Source organism: Portunus trituberculatus, chromosome 15 (genome assembly GCF_017591435.1).
Source record: "Portunus trituberculatus isolate SZX2019 chromosome 15, ASM1759143v1, whole genome shotgun sequence".
NCBI classification, from domain to species: Eukaryota; Metazoa; Arthropoda; class Malacostraca; order Decapoda; family Portunidae; genus Portunus; species Portunus trituberculatus.
The window spans coordinates 3,690,825-3,716,128 of record NC_059269.1 but is presented as its reverse complement, the minus strand read 5'-3'; the positions used below and the strand labels follow the sequence as shown (position 1 = coordinate 3,716,128).

The window sequence follows — 25,304 nt, the reverse complement described above, 5'->3', positions numbered from 1 at the left end:
GACTGTGCTTAACGTCACTTTGATATTTACTGGCGGGGGAGGCGGAGGAGACCCAGTGGTGTGATGGCTGCGTGCCCCGCCCCGCCGCGCCCCACCCCGCCCCGATCCGCCCGCCAGCCGGTCCGTGGAAGAAGTAGTAGTAAGTAGGGAGAGAGAAGGAGACTTGTGAGGAAAAGGGAGGAACGGGAGATGAGGGGAGCGGAGGGGAGCGAAGCGTAAGGGGAAGTTAAGATCGAGGCTCAGCCGTGTATAAGGTAAGGGAGGGAGGTGGTGGGGGGCGCCGTTCCCCTTTCCATCCTCACCCGTAGCGCAGGAGGGAGGTAGGGCCGGGCGAGGGAGTCAGTGGGGAAGGACGGAAGGGAGGGAGCTCTGGCCCACCTGACTGTTAATGAATCCGTGAAACTAACACAGACACCAGATTCTCCGCGCCTCTCTCTCCAAGGGGTTTCCGGACAGACTCCTTGCGCCGCCTCGCCGATAACGGGTTTGGACACACGTTCCTTAGAGGCATAAAATTCCCCTCGATAGTCCCTAAAGCCAAGTTCCCCGGGAAATATAAATGACTTTTGAGATGTGAGGGGACGGCTGATGCTGCTGCTCCTCCGCCTCCTCCTACTCTCACCCTCCTTCTCCTCCTTCCGTCCCTCTCTTTCTCCCTTCGTACCTCCGTTACCTTCTCCTCCTCCTCCCCCATCGGCTTCTCACTTACCCTCGCCATGTTTCACTCTCTTTCCTCCTCCTCTTCCTCCTCCTCCTCCTCCTCCTCCTCCTCCTCCTCCTCCTCCTCCTCCTCCTCCTCCTCCTCCTCCTCCTCCTCCTCCTCCATCTTCTCTTCTTCCTCCTCACCGTATCCCAGCAAACCTTAGACACTTTCCATTTTATCATCTTTCCTTCGCAATTTCTTTTATTCATTGTCTATTTTTCTTTGTTTTCTTTTGGCATATGTATTTTCACGCTAAATTTAACATTATTCCTTGTTCCAATTGCTGGCGTTTTCTTTATCCTTTCTAAGCGTGCCATGTTTGTTTGAATTACCGCTCCCAGAAACTCAGCGTTTTCCCTTTTTTCTTCTTTTTTTCCACCCTTCAATTGAACGCAAGATATTCACCGTCCTTCACTTTTCTATCCATCAAAAACTTTAACTCAGCATAACACTCCGATTTTTTTCGTGTCTTTCTGCCTTCTTTTTCATCCTCTCCTTCACGATTCCTTCCATTCCTCTCTGTACTGCTTCTCATCTCCCTATCTTTATACTTCTCTCCCTCCCTCCCTCCTTCTGCCATTTCTCGTACCTTTCCTCTCTCCCTAGCTCCCCTCCTTCTTCGGGTCTCCTCTCCCCGTCCTCTTCGCTGCTCAGAAAACCCCCCTGAGTGTAGCGGGAAATGACTCAAACCATGTGTTGCTGCTCATCTGCATAATCCAATCAGGCGCCGCAGTGGAGGGCCTAAGACGCGGCGGTGGCGGGCTGGGGGAAGGTTTGGGCCGCGGGTGTGAGGCAGGAATTAAGGGGGAGCCACGGAGAGGGTCTTAGGCGCTGCTGGTTTTGGTGCTCCTCCGGCTGACTGAAGACTAGCTAGGACATACTCAGGGCACTTCCATATGACCTTTCGTTTTTCTTTTTTGTTTTTCTTTTGTATTTCGATTCCTGTTGACTTGTGTGATTGTGGAGATTGACTAGCATATACCCAAGGCACTTCTCTCTTACCTATTGTTTTCTTATACTTCAATCCCAGTTAACTTGTAAGGTTTGTGTCACTTGAGTGTTGTTAGTACAGGGTCGGTATCAACGAAAGACATCAGAAAGTGAATTTGACATGTGAAGGATTGTGTATTTCAAAATCTACACAGCGTTGTACTAAAGAATCGTCTACAGTATCTTGAAATCAGTTACTCAATCCATACTATCAGTGAATCAGTCATGAAAATACACAAAATACGAAGGAAAACCACAGTACAAAAAAGTTTCCACGTAGTACGCTCGCTTACCCACTAAACATGAGCTTGGGAAACTGTATGCTTGGCGCGGAGGAAAAGTTCACGGATGGCTGTTTGTGTATACCGCTCCAGGCACCCACAGTCTTGCTCCGCCTCTCCTGCCTTACCCCACACCGCTCTTATGGGTCTTGAGCGTTGGTGGCAAGACGCACGTGGCGAGGCTCAGAGTTTGCCAATGACGAAGGGAAGGTGTCAATCTCGGGTAAAGAGAAGGGGAGCGACGCCGGGGATAGGATAAGGAAAGGTTGCGACGTAATGGAGATGGTGATCGAGGGGAAAGAATGGAATCTCCGAGAGCGCTGTCACATGCTACGACGAGGTCTTCCAGAAGGAGAGTCGGCTTCTGTGGCGGCTGCACGTGACGTGTGTGTGTGTGTGTGTGTGTGTGTGTGTGTGTGTGTGTGTGTGTGTGTGTGTGTGTGTGTATGTGTGTGTGTGTGTGTGTGTGTGTGTGTGTGTGTGTGTGTGTGTGTGTGTGTGTGTGTGTGTGTGTGTGTGTGTGTGTGTGTGTGTGTGTGTGTGTGTGTGTGTGTGTGTGTGTGTGTGTGTGTGTGTGTGTGATGAACTGATAACAAATTAGTTAAACATTTCTATTAGTTTTTGTTGAATCTTTTCACATACTCTTAGTTACATGATATATTAGGTTTGATATATAAAACCATAACTAACATAAGCTAAGTACTTATAATGTGTGTGTGTGTGTGTGTGTGTGTGTGTGTGTGTGTGTGTGTGTGTGTATGAGTAATGTGGCATGAACTTGTGAGTCCAAGCATAACTAATCGTTACTCATCTTCTGCAGTGAATGTATTGCTTGTAACTCCTTTCACTAACCCATTTAACCCCTAGTGACTTCCTCTAGCAGCCAGGCCACACTAACACCCACACTAACACGCTAACGTCGGGAAGGCGAACGCTGGGGGAGACGGAGATCAACTAACCCGAGCTGGTGGCGTCTCCGGAGCCACAGGCACACACACCCACACACACGCCCCACACACACGACACATCCACTCTTGCAGGTACTACGAGACGGGCTCGATCCGGCCAGGAGTGATCGGAGGGTCTAAGCCCAAGGTGGCCACGCCGACAGTAGTGGAGGCCATCTCAAACTACAAGAAGCAGAATCCAACCATGTTCGCTTGGGAGATCCGTGAGCGGCTTCTCTCAGATGGCGTCTGTGACCAGGAGGGCGTCCCGTCTGTGTCAAGCATAAACAGGTGGGTGCGGGACGCCGCTTACTAACCCGTCCCCCTTCGTCATTCTCTTCTAGATATTACGAGACCGGGAGCTACAAAGCCGGCGTGATTGGCGGCTCCAAGCCCAAAGTGGCGACGCCCGTTGTGGTGGATGCCATAGCCAGGTACAAGCGCGAGAACCCCACCATGTTCGCTTGGGAGATACGAGACAGGCTGCTCACGGAGAATGTTTGTACCCAGGAGAACGTTCCCTCCGTGTCCTCCATCAACAGGTAACGTCGGCAGTAGACTGGAGACACATCTCAACCCTCCCGCACCCGCCTGTCTGCCTGTCTGTCTGCCTGCCTGCCTGTCGTGGCTGTCTTACACATAGATCGTCAGATGTATCCTATTGATTGACTGTGTGTTCTTCTAGCCAGCCTGCACCTTGCGCACCTCAGATCGGGAGGTCATCGTTGCTGTGCACTGTATATTTTTTTGCAGTATATGTGTTTTATTTGGATTATGTTTTGTTTTTTTCAAGTAGAGCATTTGGCAGTGAAGTATGCTGTTCAGATGCGTAGATGTTTGTTTCTGTTTTTGTTTTGTTTTGCTCACCATTTTATATATGCACTGTTTTTCCGTATTTCTTTCTACACACGCTGTGTCTCACCTTTGTCACCCACGCACCTGTGTTTGTCTGGCCTGCACGTAGAGCACCTTGTCTTCAGCACAGGTGGATACCATTGTGTTTCTGCCTGAGTTTCACCTCGCGTGTACCTAGAAGACACTTCTCCCTGCACCCTGCACACTCCTTTCTCTCTTCCTCTAATGTGTTGCTTCGTGCACGTGTTTGTGCTTTCAAAGGCAGCCCAGCAAGTGCCTTGGCTTTTTACCAGGCACAAAATCGTCTAACGGTGACCTGAATCACAGTCACAAACTGCTTTCCTTTCTGCCTCCACCCTCCTTTGATGTAAAAAAGAAATACTTTTTATATGTGTGTGACCTCAGCTTTTGTATTTCTTCCCTCCTCTTTGCCAGGAGCGAGGGAGAGCAAAATTTTTAATGGATCATACAGGGGACGTCTCTCCCTCCCGACGCCGCCATTATCTCGCCGTCTCCCCGGGATCTCTGATTTTACGAGGCCCTGCCAACTTTTTTACTCGGCGGCAGCCTTAGTCACGCAGCCAAAAAATTAAAATATATACACAGAAAGATCCGAGGAGCATTGTGTTGCCGCGACGCCAAGCAGCCGTTGTCGGTGTGTGTGCTGATGAGTCTAACCATGGATTGCAACACAGTAATGCGGGGTTTATGTTTAATACGGGGGCGACCCTCTCGTTATCCTCTTCCTCTGGACTCATTTGCATTGCAGATTGGCGCAGGCGACTCCAGGCTTCTCTAGGGCGCGCGCCTGGCCTAACTTGCCAGCCATTTATTCTGCGCATAAATCTGCCTCCTAGGGGGTAAGGGGATGAGGGAGGGACGGGATACGACTCACCATTAACAAAAAAAAGGACAGACTTAGACACAAATTATTTCATGGACGGGTTAAACTAAATAAACCTAAAGGTTAAAGAAAGTGAGTGAAGGTCGAATATCGGTGTAATTCCAGCATGGGACGGACATGCACCAGTTAACAAGCACGGAGGAACGAAAGTGTCGCTCTCAAAGACTCAAGTAACTCAACATTAGACGCTACACGCTACAGGTACAAAGAGGGGCTGGGCGGGGGGATACGGTGCGGGGTTGGGACGGGGCGGGGAGGAGTTGTCGTGAGTGCCCAGTCAGACATCCATCCCTCACTGCAGCAGCCACTGTCCTCCTTCCTTACCCATGCAGTCATTCCCCACGCCTCGCCCACGCCCAGGCTCATCACGGGTGTTGTTGGCCAAGCTAATGACCTCATTCAGTTTTCGTCGCGAGGCTAAAAACTTGCCGCGACGCCCCCTGGACCCCTCCAAGACCCCCTCAGCCCCGACGCCATTCACAGCCAAAAGACCTCACGCCCTCGGAGAAGCTGATGACCCCGCCTTAGGTCCCCATTGGTTAGGATGGCCCTTAAACCTGGTGGATGGCTGCACGAGGGAGGTAGTGGTGGCGGTGGAGGAAGAGGAAGAGGAAGGGGAAGAGGAAGAGGCGGAAGGGAGGAAGGGGAGGTGGCGGTAGTAGTGGTGCTAGTGGTGGCGATAGAGAATAAATGTGTAAAGATAAAGAGTGATAGAGCGACGGTCAGTGGCAGTGTGCGAAGGAAACAGAAGGATGAATAATACAGGAAGAGGAGTAATGAGAATGAAATGCGAAGTAAGGATGATCATTTGAGGGAAGAAATTAAGATTGGAAAGGAAAGAGAGGGAGGGAAGACAGGAAGGAGAGATAGTGATCTTCCTCTTGCATAGAACAAAAAAGAAATACTCTAACACATTCTCTCTCTCTCTCTCTCTCTCTCTCTCTCTCTCTCTCTCTCTCTCTCTCTCTCTCTCTCTCTAGTTATCACCACTCCTCTCAATTTCCATCTGCCTTCCATCACTCACTCACTCCCTCTCACCGCCGCTCATCTCTCCCCTCCCATACTTCAGCCTCCTCCAGAGAAACTCATTCCACGTGCGCCGTTAAGCGGTGATGGAAACCCAGATCAAAACAAAGGGGTTGACGGCAGAGGAAGAATAACGAAAGGGATAAAAAAAAAAAAAAGCCAGGAGTGGGCGAGGCAAGAATAGCAACAACGAGGATGTGGAGGAAGAGAGAGAGGAGGAGGAGGAGGAGGAGGAGGAGGAGGACGAAGAGGAACTAGTGAGGAGCCGCTCGTGTTGAGACAAAGTTAGAGGAAATCGATCTTCTTCCCATAATTGGGTCTTGCTTCTGATAACACTCCGTAGATTACGAAAAGGTTAGATAAATAAGAAAGAGAGAGAGAGAGAGAGAGAGAGAGAGAGAGAGAGAGAGAGAGAGAGAGAGAGAGAGAGAGACCAGAGACCTGTGAATAGATAAAAAGAGATAGAAGCTAGAAATGTGAAGTAAAAATGAGAAAAGAGAGAGAGAGAGAGAGAGAGAGAGAGAGAGAGAGAGAACCAATAGGAAGACAAACAAACCAGGGTGAAGGCAGGCGAGGAGGAAGGAACACGGCTGCTGCGTTGCTCCGTCTGGGACTCGGAGCAGCCTGTATTTACGACGGCTTTATGTTCCTAAAATCGATGATCAGCCGCTTGATGAGGTTTTCATGTCCTCCTGTGCGACGCTGCATAATGCGGATCTCATACCAGATTCAGTTTGTTTTTAAAGTCGGCTACACCATCACTGCCAGGTCGACTGAGACGCTTTCCAAGGGGACTCACTCCACCTACCTCCTTTCGAATCATTTGTTGACAAGATTCTATTCCCTTTGAGCGGCGCTGCTCCATTTTTAACATTTTAAGTTTTCGGTGCGTGAAGAGCGCTGTAATGAACAAAAGGGACGATCGTAATGGCCCTGTTTGCTGGGTTTCCTTTATTTTTTCTATTATTACGTAATGGAAAAAGGTGAGGATAATCTTCATATTATCGTGCTGTCGCTTTACTTTCCTTACCTCGTCCGTCGTTGGGAATCACATTGCGGACGAGCCGGCTGGCTGGCTGGCTGGCTGTTGTGTTGACGAGGCGCAGGTGAGCGTGGTATGAAAAAGAAACTGAAGGAGCTGGCTTATCCTCTTTCAACACCGCGTCTCTCTCTCTCTCTCTCTCTCTCTCTCTCTCTCTCTCTCTCTCTCTCTCTCTCTCTCTCTCTCTCTCTCTCCTTCTTGGTAGCTTCTGGTGAGAAAAACCGCCAGAAATAAGAACGCTTGAGGCGCGAGTACCTCCGGAAACACTGCGAACCAAGTCGCCGAGCATGAAAGCATCGCGGCGGGGGATTGGAGAGGCACTCATTCTCTCTCTCTCTCTCTCTCTCTCTCTCTCTCTCTCTCTCTCTCTCTCTCTCTCTCTCTCTCTCCTCCTCCTCCTCCTCCTCCTCCTCCTCCTCCTCCTCCTCCTCCTCCTCCTCCTCCAGCGCCGCCTCGAGACTCCCTTGTAATTACTCGTTATTGGGATAAATTACTACTCTTTTCCTCATCCTACTTAGCACAACATCCCTAATTTCGTCCTCTCTTCTTTTTTTTTAACAAATAAGGCCGTTGCGTCTTTAATTCTCGCGTGGGCGTCGGGCTGGTCTTGGGGTGGTGTGCGTAAACAGACGTCTGGTTAGTGGGTGGGTGGGGAGGGAAAGAGCAGCCAGCCAAGCAACAAATATGGCATCCGCCTTTGTTGATCTCCTGGAAAGGGGGAAAACTTGCGACGTTGACAGATGGAGATCAGCCTGCTCCTTCTCGACTAAATTAGCTTTTCCTTATTTGAGGGGCCGGATTAATCCCTTCCAGCTGGGATTGCCTTCATTTGCTCGTCCTTGGAAACCTCTTAAAGCCGAGTTGAGGCCGGGAGGAAAGGGGAAAGCTTAGAGGAGGATTTTGTGAAATTTGGAGACGAAATCGCGTTAGCTTCGAGCGGCTGAGGAAGCTGGTGAATTCGGCCCGGGGGAGAAGTCGACCCCGGAGTAATTCTCGGTGCAGGTCTTGTTTTACGTTCAGTGTGGTTGATTTCAGATATTGCCGTGGTTAAGACAAGGTGCTTCAAGGTAGGTTACATTAAGGCAGATTAAACCTGGCTAAACGAAGACGAGAGAGAGAGAGAGAGAGAGAGAGAGAGAGAGAGAGAGAGAGAGAGAGAGAGAGAGAGAGAGAGAGAGAGAGAGAGAGATTAAAGATACATAATGACCTCTCGTCTAATATTCCTTTTTCTGTTCGCATACTGTGGCGGTGAAAATTGCACATTACTTCTTTATCCATATGTAAATGTCCACTCCTTTGCTTTGCGATGGAAGCGTCACCAGAGTTAACAAGATAATCGGAAAAGTCAAGGACGTGTGGACTGCCACCCTTGTTGACATTATTATCGGTCGAGTAGCTTCTCTCTCTCCCTCTCTCCCCTCTAGCCTTCCCTCCCTCTCCCTCTTCCTCTTCCTTGTTCCTCCCTCCTTTCCCCTCCTCCTGGTGGTGGTGGCGGTGGTGGTGCTGCTGCTCTTTCCTTCCCTCCATGTGTCCCACCGACAACAGAAGGGACGATGTTTACAAGCGATTGAACACCAATACGGATTCATAAACAACCAGGCACCAGGAGGCGTCCCGGGCGGCTGACATCTGTCTGTAGAGACTCTCCTTCGAACCTCGCGTCTTTGCAAGTATTTCACTAGAGACTATTTATTTGAACATTCGTAAATTCAAGTGACATGATAATCTCATCATTTTTTCTGCTTGATTTTGCTTCACCGTTCTCGTATTTCTTAATTCGAGTAGCGTCTTTTATGGTAGTGTTTGTCTTTCTCAGCCTGTTTAACTATATATAGAGAGGATTCTTTTGAAAATTCATAAATCCAAACACTTCTTTTCCTTTTAATCAACACGATAATTTTCAACACGTTAATCTTCCATGCTCCTTTTTTTTCATATACGATCTTTCCTCACTGTTTTCATATTTGTTGACTTGAGTAATTTTCTTAAGGTAATGTTTGTCTCCTCTGTTAATTTATTCAGCTAGAAATGTGTAGTCAGATATACTCAGTGACTTCAGCGCCTGACAAAGATACAGTCACCTTACATTGTCAACCCGTAAAAGAGCAGGAGGTGCAGAGAAGAGGAGGAGGAGCAGGAGGCAGAACAGGGGAAGGAGGATAAAGGCTGCGAAAAAAAGGCGATTAAGTTGTAGGTCACCCCTTTCCATTTTCCTTCATCCGAGCGCAGTCTAAATTAATGGGGCAGAAATAATGAGGTCCGCACCAACTGTGAATCTTCCGGCGCGGACACCACCACCACCACCAGCCATCCCTCTGTCCCTTAAGCACATGGGCACGAGGACAGGACAGAGAGAGAGAGAGAGAGAGAGAGAGAGAGAGAGAAACACCTGCCTACTCACACCCTCATCCACCCTCACTTCCTTATCTTTTACCTTTCTCACCCTTACTTCGAATTTACGCGTCTCCCTCACCGCTCCCAACCACCACCACCACCACCACCACCACCACCACCACCACCACTCACCAACACCTACGCTAAACGCACGCTCCTCTGTTTTCCTTATAATGTTTACACACCACCCATTACCACTAACGTTTCCTCTCTCTCTCTCTCTCTCTCTCTCTCTCTCTCTCTCTCTCTCTCTCTCTCTCACACACACACACACACACACACACACACACACACACACACACACACACACTAACACGACAGCTAGCGGCACAAAAGACGGTCGTAATTTGGAAGGAGGGCGTGATGTGATGTGAAAATATTAAAGACCCCCTCAACACGTTATTAACTATCGACACCACTCATGGGCCATCACCGGGACTCCCCTGTGAGTGAGTGGACGATGGGGGAAAGACGGAGGAGAGGAGAGAAGGGGAGCACACGATCTAATGTTGACTATTTTAATCACCCAACAACATGTCCCGTCGCCTGATGCCTCTAATCACCACCTATTGACCGATTATTAACAGTCCTTCTGGCGGGGAAAGAGCAGGAGGGAGGGAGGAAAGGAGGGATGCAGAGAAAGAAAGGAAAGGAGGAACAGATCATCAGCTGCGAGGTGTTGAGAGGGAAAGAAAAGAAAACTGATCGGGTATGACAGTAAGGACTGCTTTTAATAGAACATAAAGAAGGGCTTTCATGAACCAATTAATGAATTCGTTTAAAAACTCGTCCAAACCCAGGAACTTAAACCCTAAAGAAATTAGTCCAAGAGCTCATCAGTGAATCAAGTGAGGCGTCGAGTAAATGGAATCACACATTGGGTTTTGTCTGAGTGCTGGGACGCCCTTCCCCTCTCCTACCCCCGCGAGGGCTGCGACAGGTGGAGGGACGGCCAGTAGCATTGTGCCGCCGCCCCTGCCCCGGGACGTCAACAATACCCGCGTTACTTCAGCTCGAATACACCGCTCGCCTCCCTTCCCGTCCATCACGCACAACTCCAACACTTTTTTCCCATCCTAGTCACCCAAAGTTCCGGTTTTACTCAGCGACGAAAAGACGCGAGGACAGACTTTCCAACCCCTTCTTTTTTTGGGTGAGTTATTCTCTTGTGCGCGGTGCTGTAGCCTTTCTGTTCCCACTCATTCATTCCCTCACTCCCTCACTCCCTTGTTCACATACACGACAAAACGCTGCGAAATTCTCGCCACAAGCTAGTGACACCTGGCAGTCATCCTCGGAGGCTTGTACTACCCGCCCAAATGGGAATCCAATGCTCTCAATGTTCACTTAATTATTGCACTCAGCGAATTGATGGCGCAGCGGGCGAGTCATTGATGTAATTGATGAGTGAATATGTCATGTGTCTGCTCGTTCAGTTGGGGGATGGTGAGTTCGCTCTGTACTGCCTCTCGCTTCCCTTTCCTCTCTCCTCCTCGTGATGCTGCTCTTGCTCCTGCTTCTCCTCTTCCACTCCTCACAGCTTAGAGCACTCCCTTGCCTCACCCATCCTCCTCCTCCGCCTCCTCCTCCTCTTCCTCCTCCTTTCTGCCCTCTGGCTTCTCACAGTCTCCTCCTAAACATACCAATTTAAATAACAGTTGACCGGGTAATTCCGAGTGGAAATGTAAGGAAATAACAGTAAATAAAATCCAAGAAGGTCTCTCCCTCCGCGGCCCTTCCCCATGAGAGTGTTCCAATAAAGTAAAAGTGCATCAGGGGAGGAGTACGAATTAATAAAGGAATTTATTAGCAATAAAGAGAGGAAGACCAAATGTAGGCGCGACTCCCAGGAGAGAGGGGACGAGAGGGGCGGCCGAGGGGATCACGCCACGCACAGACCGACTACCCATCACCGCCACGTCGCCCATCACCTCCTCCTCTTTCTCTTCTCCTGCCATCTTCTTCTCCATCACCTCCTCTTCTGATTTCTACACCGTTTGCATTTATTTCATTGATACAATTTTTTCCCCATTTTTCCCTGTTCTTCTATCTTCTCCTCATCTTTCTGCTTCATAACCTCCTCTTATTATTATTTTCTCCTTTTCTCCCCACCTTCTTTCTTCTCCTCTTTTTCCATCACTTCCACTTATAATTTTTCCCTTCACATGCACCTCTCCTCTCTTTTTCTTCCTCTTCCTCATTTACATTCACCTCTTTTTTTCTCTTTTTCTCCTCTTCTTCCTCCTTTTCCTCCACTATATACAATATATCTACCTAATCTTCACTTTCTCCATTTTCCTCCTACTCTTCCTCCTTCATTCCCTTCCTTCCTTTCCTTTTCCTTTCTCCTCCTTTACTTACTTACTCTCCCCCTCCTATGTATGAGCTACAGTATACTATTTTCATATAATGCTCCTCTTCACCATCCACCTCTTCTTTCCCTCCTCCTCCTCCTCCTCCTCCTCCACCTCCTCCTCTCATAGACTCAACCCTCCATCTTTTTTCCCCCTCTTCCTTCCATTCTTTGTGTTCCTCATCATTGTGCTCTTTCTCCACCTCCTGTCATTTTTAATTTCTCTTTTCCAATACAACTTATCATTTTGTTCCCTTCCCCTTCTCTCTTTCTTCCTCTCTATCCTTACCTGCTTTTCTGATTACATTTTCTTTATCTTACCTGTATATTTTAGTATCGTTAACTCTTCTTTTTCTCTATTTTCTTTCAGTGGTGCTATAGTACCAGGCTATACTGAAACGACTTAAGTCTAATCAATCACTTTATTTTGTTCACATCATTTCCCCTCCCACGGTACGATACCCGCCCTCCCTCCCTCCATACACCCACGTCACATCATCGTCTCATGGACTGCAGCATGACCCATTACTATTACCACATTATCACATCAATACAACTAAATCAAATAACCATTACCTTTCCATTACCACGCCCAATTACCACTCCTCCATCACCAACCGTATTACCACCGTGTCGTTAAACTGCATCACCGCATGACATAAATATTCCTCCTTTTGTCAGCATGTATTTTTTTTCTACAAGTACCGTTTACCTGTTCCCGTTTTCTTTCTTCCTTATGGTTCGTCCCTGAGTTAAAATTGTCCCTTGGTCCCCGTTTCCCTTCATCCCTTCATTCGTCTCTCACGTCAGTTAGTCCCTCATACCCTTCCTTTCTTCACTCTCTCTCTTTCTCTATCATCACTCATTTCTGCATGGGAAGCGAAAACACACAAGGAAACAAGCGGCAAATCCACAACTCACCAATATCGACGTCTTTTTGTGTCGTGTACAAGATTATACTTTTGCTCGCCCTCGTTGTTATCAATAGTGGCGACGGCGTCCTACTATGTACTGCCCGGCCACAGACAAACAATGGGAACTGCGCGTGAGAGAGTGTTGGCTAAGGGCGGCGCCAATACGAGGCGTACACCCACACCCAAACACACACACACACACACACACACACACACACACACACACACACACATGCACCACGCACAATATAGCCTGCAATTGTACCTACTACATGGGTTCACAATTTCATATATTCTTTTGTGCGCATTGACGTAATGAATCCAACTTCCATTTACGGTCTATTTTTGAGCATTAGTACACTTTTTTCCCACCCGTTGTTAGTGTGTGTGTGTGTGTGTGTGTGTGTGTGTGTGTGTGTGTGTGTGTGAGAATCAGGCGGGGGGCGTCTCGTGTTCCTGGCTAGCGGGTCATCTCGAGGTGACACTAACTTACTGTCTGACACTCGAGCTGTTTACCCTCGCGGTGGGAAGCGCCAGAGCACACTGCCGCACTCATTCGTCTGCCGTCCGGGTGAAACTGGCCCTTGAGCCCTCCTGCGGGAAGGGTCTTGGAGAGGGAGTCAGGCGAGCAGAATGGATTTTTCCCTTTGAAGAACTTATCAAAGCATCTCAGCGATCGGTCACGGAGGAGGAAGAAGAAGAGAAGGAAGGGGAGGGGGAAAAGGAGTGAAAGGTCGTGTTTCTTGGCACCGTTTAGCAAAGTCCTTCTTTCTCATTTCTACAAGAGGTGTTCAGGCGTCTGGCGGGTCACACACACACACACACACACACACACACACACACACACACACACACACACACACACACACAAGGCAGAGACATGATCCTCTTTTCGGGTGTTGACTTTTACCCACCTACCGAGCGAGTATAATTGATAATGACCGAGACTTTTCACGATGTAACGCGCCACCCCCTCCTCACCTCTCTATTCTACGGCGCGCTTTTATCACATATGCTCTCTTACGTCAAAATATTAATTGAATCGATCACTGAGGACCATATACCGTAACGTGCACCTGTGGCTTTAAGAGGAACAGGTGGAAGAGCCGCGTGGTGCTGGGTGGAGTCCCAAGTGTTCCTCTCAGGGTAAGGCGGGTATTCGTTCACTTATCTCCCGCTCCTCGGCTCTCTGTTGACCCTCGTAATTGTAAGGGCGGGACCATGCCGCTGCTGGTAATCGATGCCAACACCGATATTAATTCGAGTGCGTGAAACCTGATACAAGAGCGTGTGTGTGTGTGTGTGTGTGTGTGTGTGTGTGTGTGTGTGTGTGTGTGTGTGTGTGTGTGTGTGTGTGTGTGTGTGTGTGTGTGACAGGACGGTAGAGAGAGAAGGGAGACAACACAAAAAGAAACAAAACATTAAAAAAAAAAACATAAAATGTATATTAAGAGCAAAGATTAGTGACCTCGGTTATTCTGATGACGTCAAAAGAGAGGACTGCAGGTTGTGGGCGTGTGGTCGGGCTGAGGGCACTGAATCGCCGCTGCAGACGTGGTTGGGATAGCTTATATAAATAGGTGGATATAAACTTTGATCTCATGTGACTGAAGCTTACGCAGTTTTATCCTTTCCATGATATGCGCGACTGGAATTTAAACCCAAGCGTGATATTTTTTTTTTTTTTCTAGGTAAACTACCATGACTGTTTACATTCTCATATTCGCTGCGGATATCGTCACGGGTAAAGCTCAAAATTTTTCATAGTGACGAAGAGGAATTAGTAAAGAGAAATTATATTAAAAATTTTGTGTTCTAGTGCTGCTATTCCTGATTTTCAAATACTACGAAATCATTGGTTCAATCAGCTTTAAGAGAACCATATTCACTGCCATCCATGCATTAAATCCCACCGCCAACACTCCACCGTAACACAGTCACCCCACTACCAGCCGCGACAACACACCAGACACCAAACACGGCACACCACAGCACTAACTTCCGCCACACCATCAAAACCTTACAGCAGATCCACACCATAACACCAATATCTCACCCTTGAATAACAGATAAAAGATAACAGATAAAACATTACCCAAAATTATGGATCAGGATGTCAAGTGAAAATAGATAAGAATATTTCGTACAAGGATTGCCACGTGTATTCCTGATGGATTCTCGCAACTGCCCCTATTTTACGCTCTTGTGATCTTATGCCTTACCATGTGTTTGAATCCTTTCCCGGTCTTCATTAATCGAACCTAACCATTACCATCCACTGACCTCCACCCTTCCATCTCCAGAATCGTGAGGAACAAAGCGGCTGAGAAGGCGAAACATGGCCTGCCAGGAACACTGTCTCCGGTGTCTCAGGCCACGTCCGTGATCGCACACGCCCCGCCAGCCCCACACGAGACCGCCCTGCAGCGCCCCGGCTCCTACTCCATCAACGGCATCCTCGGCATCCCTCCTCACACCGATCCCAACGGCAACATCAACAAGAGGAAGAGGGAGGACTCCGGTGAGTACGAACGCCACTATATACTCTCTCTTGGATCCATTATAACCTTCTAGCTTGTTTATGTTTTTATGTTTGCAGCGAAGGGGACTGTTAGGTTAGGGTAGATATGTTAGTGTACTAGTGTCGGTGGTTTTATGAAGCACTGTGGGTGTTACAAGGGTTCTTATTAGTATTGGCGCTGAAAAAATTACCTCTTGTTCTCGTTTATTCATGTTCGTTTTAGATTATGAAGGGAAGTTAAATGATGGTCGTGTTACTGAGACCTAGTGCTGTAACGGGATTTGTAGCTTAGCATAACCTCAGACACTCCACAGTTTGACGGAGATGTGTTCTTGTATCGCTGACAAAGAAGCAGACTCGTGTGTAGCTCAAGGTGAATGGCTGCAAGGAAACTATGAAAATACTGCAGAGTACTGGCGAGAAAACTGTCATTCTACACTCTCTCTCTCTCTCTCTCTCTCTCTCTCTCTCTCTCTCTCTCTCTCTCTCTCTCTCTAGTTGAGTCTCTTCCCTCCATTTCCTTCCTCTCGGTGTCCCTTCAGTCAACCTTTCCTTTCTCCTTTACTTTCCTGCATTATTTCCATCGCTCTCTTCTCCTCCCAAATCTCTTCCCCTTCCCCTTCCCCCGTCTCTCTCATCCATCCATCTATCCCTCCCACCCCTCTACTCTGCCCACCACAAGATTGATAGAGGCAGTAATCTGTTTCCTCCCATCGATTCTCTCTCCCTGCCTTCATTAAAGTAGACTCGCCCATCGATAAAAGTGCATTCCAACCTTTAATCTTCAAGCGGTCGTAGAGGAAGGTCTTCATCTTACGAGTCAACGTTTTTTTTTTTTTTTTTTAAGATTTCGTTGGCGTGGCAGCGAGAGAGAGAGAGAGAGAGAGAGAGAGAGAGAGAGAGAGATGCTTAGGAGGGGGTCTAGGTGGAAGACTGAGGTGGAAGGAGGAGGAGAAAGGAAAATGAAAGACGATGAGGAAAAGGAGAAGGATGACGGAGGCGAGGCAGAGGGAGAGACTTCTGTATATTTAAAAAGAAGTTATAGCCAAAATTAAGTCGATAAATAAAAAAAAGAGATTGCTAAATGTGCTGAGATAAAATACAGTTGTAAGAGAAAAAAACAAGTCAAGAAAAGAAAACACCTGAAGAAAAAAGGACAGAGCAAGAGAAGAAAAAAAGGAAAAAAATAAGTAGAGAAAAGGGAAGAAAATGAGAAAATAAAGGAAAATAAATAAAAAAAAATTAAGAAAACAGGAAGAGAAGATAATGAAGAAGAACAAAAAATACAGGAAAGAAAAAAAGAACAGAAGGAAAAAAAGAAAAGAAACATAACAAGAAGAGGAGAAAAAGAGAGAAGAAAGAAGCGAAAGGACTAAGAGAAAAGGGGTGGGAGAAGGAAGTCGAGTGAACGAGATCCAAGAGGGAGGAAAAAAAATAAGAAAAAAAATAAAAGAGAGGGAAAGAAAAAGGAGGAACATAAAGCGCACCCATCATTAACCTCCCGCCCCGAGCTTTCACACAGGATTGAATCTCTCCACTCTGGATTAACACTCGACTAAGTGCGTCTTGATTTACTTCTCCCTGAGCCGTTATGTCTATGCACGGGGCGGAGGCGATGGCGGCGGTGGCGGCAGTGGCGGTGGCGGTAGCGGTGGTGGAGACGGTAACGTTCCGCACACACACACACACACACACACACACACACACACACACACACACACGGACGGACATACACACGCACGCACGCACTAGCTGGATCAATGGAAGGAAAACGTCCGTGGCTGGAGGAGGAGGAGGAGGAGAAGTAGAGCCGCTGAATACGCCACACTTGAAGGAGGAAAAGAAGGAAGAGGAGGAAGAAGAGGAGGAGGAGGAAAGGAGTAAGTCTCAAGGGGCCAGCGTCCTCGCCTGGTAGATTGTTCAGTGGGTGGAGTTATCAAAAGTGGCACCTGGAGGGGAGGAGAGGTGGAGGAGATGAAGGCACAGGTGGAATTGAGAGATGAGGAGGGAGAGAGAAAAGAGAAGGAAAGAAAAGAAAATGAAGAGGTGCACGTGGAGTTAAAGCAGGTACGCCAGGAAGGAAGAGAGAGAGAGAGGGAAGGAGGGAGAGAAAAATATTGAATGAGTGGGTGGGAGAGAAAAGGTGAGAGAAAGAAAAGAAAGGAGTGCATGAAGGAGGAGGAGACGAAGAGGAGGAGGAGGAGGAAAAGGAGAAGGAGGAGGTGGTGTTGGTGGTACTGATGGAACAGAGAAGGAGAAAGAAAGTGAGAAGTTCTTTAAGAAGTATCGGAGAAGAGAAGACAAAACAAAAAGTAACAAATGAAGGAACGGAAGAAAGGAGAACGTGCGTGAAGGAGGTAGAAGAGAATGACGGAAGGAGAGAGCAAAAAAAATTAAGATGAAGACGATAAAAGAGAAGAGTAGGAGAAAGGCAACGACAAACAAGTAACGAAGGTAAAGAAGGAGAAGGAAGAGGAGAAAGATCGCACCGAACAAGAGAACAAAGGAAGAAAATAGAGCAAATAGGCCAAGAAAGTGAACAAATGAGAGAGAGAAGAACAGCACTGAGAACAAAAAAAAGAAAAAAAAAGGAAATGAGACAACAAACAGTTAACGAAGGAGGGGAAGGGGACGAAGAAAGGAGAGGAGAACAGCAGTGGAGCAGAGAAGAAAGGAAAGAAAGACAGCAAACAGGTAAAAGAGGTGAAGGAGGAGACGAAGGAGGAGGTGCAGGAGGTAGGCAGTGTTGGGCCCGTCGTGATCAGACCGCCAGGAAGACGCAACTCCCCAACACATCGTTTCCAGTTTTACCGCCCCCTTGATTGCAATTAATTTCACCCAGGGAAATCGCTTATGCCTCATTTGAACAAGTTAAAAAGGATGCCAACCATTAAAACCCATTTATTCAATTAGATTTTTTTAGAGAAGGAGGGAGGGAGGGAGGGAGGGAAAGGAGGAAGGAAAGGAGGGAGGGAAGGGAGGGAAAGAGGGAGTTTATCCGGTGGAGGAGAAGAATTAAGATAGAGTTTCAGGAAGGAGTGTCAGATCCCCGGCGCCTCCAGTACTGAGAGAGAGAGAGAGAGAGAGAGAGAGAGAGAGAGAGAGAGAGAGAGAGAGAGAGAGAGAGAGAGAGAGAGAGAGAGAGAGAGAGAATAGTTTTATAGGTCATTTACGTATTTACGTACATCATCATTTCTATTAGCACTGCAAATGCCTTTTAATTTATTCAAAAGGACAAAGTTCCATTCAGTCCACCAGAAGCAGAGTACAGAGTATCACAACACACAAAGAAATTGAAATGTAACCAAAAAAATACATAAAGCACACATGTATAACACCATCTCTACAGCCACTACCAACACCATCTCAGTCACCAGTATCATCACCTCTATCACTATTATCACCAAGACATAAGCAGCAACACAAAATCAAGAAATACACCTAAACTCTCGTTACTACATAGCTTCACCAACTTTCTAAACCTTACTTCACACCCTTTACTCTCACAACACCACTGCAAACACTACCACCACCTTCCCTAACACCTAAAGTACATCCACCACTTCCACCACCACTATCATCATCATTATCACCGTCAGAACGTCCGCATCGCCTCGCCTCTCACGTAGACACTCTCCCCTCCTGAACCTGACGCGGAACTAGTGTGGCACCTGAAGACACAATTCCCAGGGGGCGATTTACCTAAGGCGTAGCGACTTCGACGTGCAAAATATATATTCATCCATTACCTTATGATCCCAGGCCTCTCTTAAAGCCCCTCGCGGAGACTCACGCCCTCAGCATTCCATCAGATTAATGAGTTGGTGTGTGTGAGCGTGTGTGAGCTTGTGTGTGTGTGTACGTGTGTGTGTGTACGAGTCCCTTGTGTTCACGTGTAGTCTGAAGCGAGTCAGAGCAGGAGTGATAGTACCTTGGGGGCTGCACCTGTAAATTAGTCGGATGCTTTGGATAGTGAGAAAGGGACTGAGGGAATGAGGGAAGGTAGGGAGGGAGTAAGGGTAGAAGGGAGCAGGGAAGAGGAGGCGGTGTTTCTCTTTTTTTTTTTTCTTCTTTTCTTTTCTTAGCGCTAATCGAAATTTAAATATCTTCTGGAGGAGTGTCTTGAGTGACTTGTTTGTTTGCTTTAGGTTTGGTGTGTTTGGTTTGGTTTGTGTGTGTGTGTGTGTGTGTGTGTGTGTGTGTGTGTGTGTGTGTGTGTGTGTGTGTGTGTAGTGTAGTGTATTTTTAATGTTCGCGTGTATTCACTGAAAGAACAAATGCGCTTAACATTCGACCTCGACACACACACACACACACACACACACACACACACACACACACACACACACACACACACACACACACACACACACACACTAAGAACCTCCCTGAGCAACATCAGTACCATGTGTCTAGCTAAGCACAACAACAATACGCAATACGCGGCTAACTTAAGCTCACTTTCTCCAACACGCCTTTTTTCTTGTCGGCGAACAAAAGATGAGGGCCAGATTGCCTACCTCCACACCCCCGACCCGCCTAGCGTAGCACTACTTTGCCCCGGCGAGCATCAAGCTGTCAGTGGTCGTCCGTCTGTTAGAGGGGCGGCGGACAGGAGGAAGGGAAGCACACTAGAAATACTTAGTGGATTGAAGGTCGAAAGTCATACTAATGCCTTCGTTCCCCGGCCCCTTACGGCCCCGGGTGATGCAGTGCCGTCCTTCCCCCGTCGCTTTATATGCAAATTAGGCGATGGCTCGGTAATTAAACTCAGGCTTAACGAGTGATCAGCAACACTTGGCTATTTTACTTGTAGATGAGTGGAAATGCTCGCCCTCGTAAATATGTCGAGGCTGGTTGGGCGAGGGTGGGTGTGTTATGATGTCTTTCAGAATAATATGTACACACCTCAGCTCTTTCTCTCTCTCTCTCTCTCTCTCTCTCTCTCTCTCTCTCTCTCTCTCTCTCTCTCTCTCTCTCTCTCTCTCTCTCTCTCTCTCTTGCTTGCGTGCTTGCTTGCCTGTCTCTTGTTTTGCTGCTTCCTTACTTATTTTCTCATCCTCCCTTGACACTTGCAACCCTTGTTTCTTATTCTCTCTCTCTCTCTCTCTCTCTCTCTCTCTCTCTCTCTCTCTCTCTCTCTCTCTCTCTCTCCACCGGTCCCTCACCTGCTCCCCGGATGGGTGGGGGAGAGCGGCCCTGGCCAAACTTTTTCTCCCTCCCTTCACTCAGGCCATTGCTCGGGTGGCTACGAGGAAAGGCAAGCTGCCCCTAATTTATACGTCTCTAATCAGCCGTTTGCCAAAGTAAGAGATCGGCTAAGTGAGTCACTGAGGGGATCTGTCGCATGAGTAATATACAAAAGGTGTCGTTGATTCTCAGGGAGTTTTTGTAGTTTTGCTGCTGTTGTTGTTGTTGTTTGTTAGTTTATTTCAGATCTGTACACATACTTACACACACACACACACACACACACACACACACACACACACACACACACACACACACACACACACACACACACACACACACACACACACACACACACACACACACACACACACACACACACACACACCATACCCAAATATCTTTCTTCTACATACGATAGTATTTCATTACCTCAATCACCACTACAAGTTTACAGTGCATACTCAACTACCATCATCACCTTCACCACTGCCACTACCACCACCATCACCACCACCACCACTAGTCCCCACAACAACAACAGTGCACGCCAAGAACAGGATTGTGGGTGAAGTGGCTTGGTGGTAGCGTCTGCCTGAGATATGGCCGCCATTTGGGAGTGTGAGGGGAGAGGCGTCCGTGAATAGGGAAGGGGGCTCTTGGACCCCTGTGTGTGTCTGCTCAGTGGCGGGGCGCGCGAGTGAGGGGTCCGCCGTCCCTCCCTCTTCTTCTGCCTCGGTCCCTCCATGCTATCCAAGGGAAATAATCGAGTTTCCCTGTGAAAAAGGAAAAAAAACTATTTGCTTTCTTGTTAATATAAAAGTTGGTTCAATTGTGGTGGCTTGAATGAGTCAGGCTCGTCCAGGAAAGCAGCGGCCAACACGTGGGAGGGCCGTGGCGTCCTTGAGTCTCGGCGGCCCTGAGAGAGGCCGTTCTTGGGGTCGGGACAAATAAAATCACAGTAAAGTAATTCTCTGGACAGTATGTTGGTGGGTGTGAGCAGCGGCCTCGGCGGGGGGCAGGGGGCGGCGCGGCGTAACCCTCCTGAGACCAGCAGGAGGCCACAGCGCCACCACCACCTCCACCACTGCCACCACCACCTCCACCGCAGCCTTCACAGCCACCGCAACACTTGTACTCCTCAACTCTAACATAAACTCATGGTGTTACTTCAGCATCACTATATCTTCTTCATACACCCATTACATTTATAAACGAGCGAATTATTCTCAAACAAAACATCGCCTTGGCAGTTCACTTCTTTTCATCTCATCCTCAATCTCTTCCTCCTCCTCCTCCTTTCTTCCTCCCCCTACAAAGCCCATCCATCATGACCACCGTATGCAGCTTTCTCGTAACAAGCAATTAATTATTTCTTGATGGTCGCACTGGTCACTCCACCAATAAAGGATCGGCAAGATAATGGTTGTTAGGACGAGAGGGGGCGTGGGAGGGCGCACGAGGGGAAAGGGGAAAGGGAGAGGAGAGAGAGGCATGATCACGACTTGACTGAGAGTGGGAGAATCCGAGGGAGGAAGGGAGGGCGGGAAGGAAGAAGGGAGAGAGGAAGGGAAAAATGAAGTTGAGGAGGAAGTGGAGGTGGTATAGGAGGTGTAGGGGGTGTGTTGACGACTGGTGAAGGAAATACACACAAACACTCACACACACACACACACACACACACACACACACACACACACACACACACACACACGAAGCCAAGTAAATTCCAACAACAAATCGCGACAACTCTGTACACCAAAATTATAAGTCCTCATTTTTCTCTTTTTCTTTTTCTTCTTTTTTTTCTCTTTACTTAACTAACCACCGCACAATCATTTTTCCTTATATCTCTTAACTTCTCTCTCTCTCTCTCTCTCTCTCTCTCTCTCTCTCTCTCTCTCTCTCTCTCTCTCTCTCTCTCTCTTCATCTTCTTGCTCCTTCTACGTGCACTTTTTCCCTCGAACATATTCAACTCCAAACGTGTGTCCTTCGCGTCCCCTTCCTCCTACCACCAGCGCTCCCTCCTCCTTTCCCCTCCCCTCCTCTCTCTCCCCGTCCCCTCACCTCACAAATCCCCCGGCCCTTACTCCCGGATCTCAAGCCCCGCCCCATCCCGCCCCGCCTCGCCCCGCCTCGCCCCGCCCCAATCCTTGGCCACAACAATCCTCCTTTTTTCCACACCTTCCGTTCTCGAGGAGGTGGACTTCCCCTCCTGCCGGGGATTCCACACGTACGTCACCCTCCACGCCTCCGCTGTGATCCTGTTAGTGACAAAGTGTTCCTGGAGCTCAATATCTCATCGTAATGAAGAGTTGGGGGGCGATTGGAGGGGTTACGGAAGGGAAGGCGAAGAGGCACCACATTGAGGGCAGGGATACACGGAGTCTGAGCTGAGAGAGGAGAGGAGTGGGAAAGGATGACCAGGATTGAGTCTTGAAAGGTGAGAAGGAGGAAAGGAGAGGACTTATGGTGCAGGAATTAGTATGGAAAAGAAGATAAATGGTAGAGAAGGATTATAACTTTCATGAATGTAGAATAAAGAAAAGAAGAGGAAGAGTAGGAGGAAAAAATTACGAAAAAATATGAAAAAAAGGTCGAATCTTTGAAGAAACATAGGAAAGGGACTTGGTTGTAGGAGAGAGAAGGTGTGTAAAGAAAAGGGACACGTCAAGTAGTAGTGTGTTTCATGGGATACTGATGATGAAAGTAGAGGGAAGAAGCGAAAACAACAAACATATTGTTAAAAAGAAAAGGAACAGTGCACATCCATAGAAGAAACTGTAACAAGAAAAGGAAAAAAGAGTAGCAGTGACATTGGAGGAGCAAAGGTACGCAGCAGACTTTATAAAGGAATGAAGGAGCTAAGTTAAAGATTCGAATGAGACACCATAGCAACTGCAACACACGCACGGAAAAGAAAAAAAAAATCACCTTCAACTCTGGCACAAATAACACTGACGGTTCCAGGGACTAATATCTAAAAGGAGGAAAAAAAAACAGTCCAACACAAAGGGGAAAAAGTCGTAAAAACTAGTTGCTCGTATCTCTGAAACCAAGGACACACAAGCAAAAGCAGTGCACGTGAGAATAGGGATACGAGAGAGAGAACGGCGCTTATTAACTATTGCAATGGTTAACTTTGGTCGGAGAGAGAGAGAGAGAGAGAGAGAGAGAGAGAGAGAGAGAGAGAGAGAGAGAGAGAGAGAGAGAGAGAGACAGAGAGACAGAGATACAGAGGAGGAGTGAGATGATGAAAACTAAACTCATCCACATGAAAACTGAAAACAGAACAAAACAAAAAACTGACTACTTCGGTACAATGACGGATTATGACGCTTATATTTACGAACTTCTGGAAACGTAACAAGTAAATCAGAAATAAATTATGCTTGACTACGAGAAAGTAAGCAGGTAAGGGGACGAAGTATACAAAAGAGAGAGAAAGGATAGAAAAAGAGGTAGTAGGGAGAAGGATAGAGAGTAAGGCTGTGATAGAAAGAGGGGAATGGAAAGAATAGGTGTGGTAGAGAAAGAAAAAGAAGTAGACGTGAAGAAAGGGAAGGAAAGGGGCATCAAAACGAGAGGCTGAAAAGGAAGATGAAGTCGTCAAGAGGGGAGAAGAGGGGAAGGATATAAGGAGGGAGGGTAGCAGGGAGGGAGTGAGGAAAAGAGAGGAGAGGAAGGGAGGGAGGGAATGAGGATGAAGACGTCAGCAGCTCACCCGCCCTGACCAGTCCACTCTCACTCTCACTCTCCCCTCTCTCTCTCTCTCTCTCTCTCTCTCTCTCTCTCTCTCTTTCTTCCGGACCCTCCCTTCTCCCACCTCTTATTTCCATTATTTTCCCTTATTTTCGCGCCCCACATTAGCCCTCCCGCTATTCTCCACGGTGTTTGTGTGTGTGTGTGTGTGTGTGTGTGTGTGTGTGTGTGTGTGTGTGTGTGTGTGTGTGTGTGTGTGTGTGTTCGTGTTGGATGTGTTCACTGCTTGACTATTAAGTGACATAAGAGTAAAGGACACAAAACTCCACGGGGCTTCCACTGTATATTGTGTAGTGTTAGGGTGTAGGTGTGTAGGTTAGGTTAAGTTGAGTTTTAATGCGTTTGATTTGATTAAGGTTAGTTCACAGCTGTTTTCACCCGTCATTTCATAACTATTACTACTACTACTACTACTACTACTACTACTACTACTACTACTACTTAAGAGAGAACCAGGAAAACGAGAACGAGGAAAACGAGGGTGGGGAATTAGGGGGGGGCACGAGGTCAAAGATAAGTCAGAATTAAATTTCCAGACTCAACGTTAAAGCGTCTTGAACTTCCAAGTCTTTTCTCGTTTATACATTTTTTCTTTTTATTATATTTACAAGAAGGAAAAAAAAAGCCTTGCGAAGATAGATTAGATCAGCTTCGCCATCCCGTCAAGGAAGGAGCCAGAAAGTCAGTCAGTTTAGCCACTCAGCCAGTCACCACGCAGCATGTCAGACAGTCGGACAGTCACCAAGTTAACGTCATGCCCTAATCTATCTGCAGAGTTCAAGGATAAGCACCTCACTAATCTTTCTCTAGTAAATCAAGCACTTGTATCACCAATAAAGTAACATCACTCAGTCAGATATCAGACAGGCACCCACTTAGCAAGGTCAACAGCTATCTTATTCTGTCAATTCTGTCAGTCACTTAACCAGAAACTTTCTAATCAGCTAAATCTGTTAGGCATCCATGTATCTAGTCAAACATTCAATTCAGTCAGTCTGTTGGCCAGTCAATAAGAAAACTTAGTCAGTTAAGCCACTGTACCAACCACACCATCAGTTCAATATAACCTAAGATCTTAACCACGTAGCCAGACAGTCAGAAATTATAATACATTTTCCTATTTCTTATTTATGCATATTGCAGTCGATAATATTTTGCCATCACTTTTCTCCTTCCATGCAGTCATTTTCAATTAAACCAGCGAATCAACCTGTCGTAATCATTTAAGCCTTACATTCCGTATGATCTAAATTAACCGCAGTTTATCATGAAGCTCACAGATACGTTAAACCTACACAGCACAAGACCCACGCTACCAACACATCACCCAGAGTCACGAACCAAAACCTCTATGCTAACACTGAGACATCTACACTAGCAGCGGCGAACTACAATGCAAACACTCACCCTCCCTCCCAACC

General features: G+C 47.4%; 1 protein-coding gene across 16 annotated transcripts in view; it reads left to right on the top strand.

Moving 5' to 3' along the window:
- Window positions 1-25,304, top strand: part of LOC123504023 (paired box protein Pax-5-like) — a 169,158-nt gene that overhangs the window by 124,492 nt on the left and 19,362 nt on the right. For 15 of the 16 annotated variants that reach the window (XM_045254240.1, XM_045254239.1, XM_045254242.1 and 12 more), the window contains 2 exons: window positions 3,015-3,212; window positions 14,713-14,930. In XM_045254240.1, coding sequence (XP_045110175.1) covers window positions 3,015-3,212; window positions 14,713-14,930 — 416 coding nt within the window. Of the gene's footprint in view, window positions 1-3,014; window positions 3,213-3,265; window positions 3,464-14,712; window positions 14,931-25,304 lie in introns of all 16 variants that reach the window. The other variant, XM_045254235.1, reaches the window with a different exon arrangement.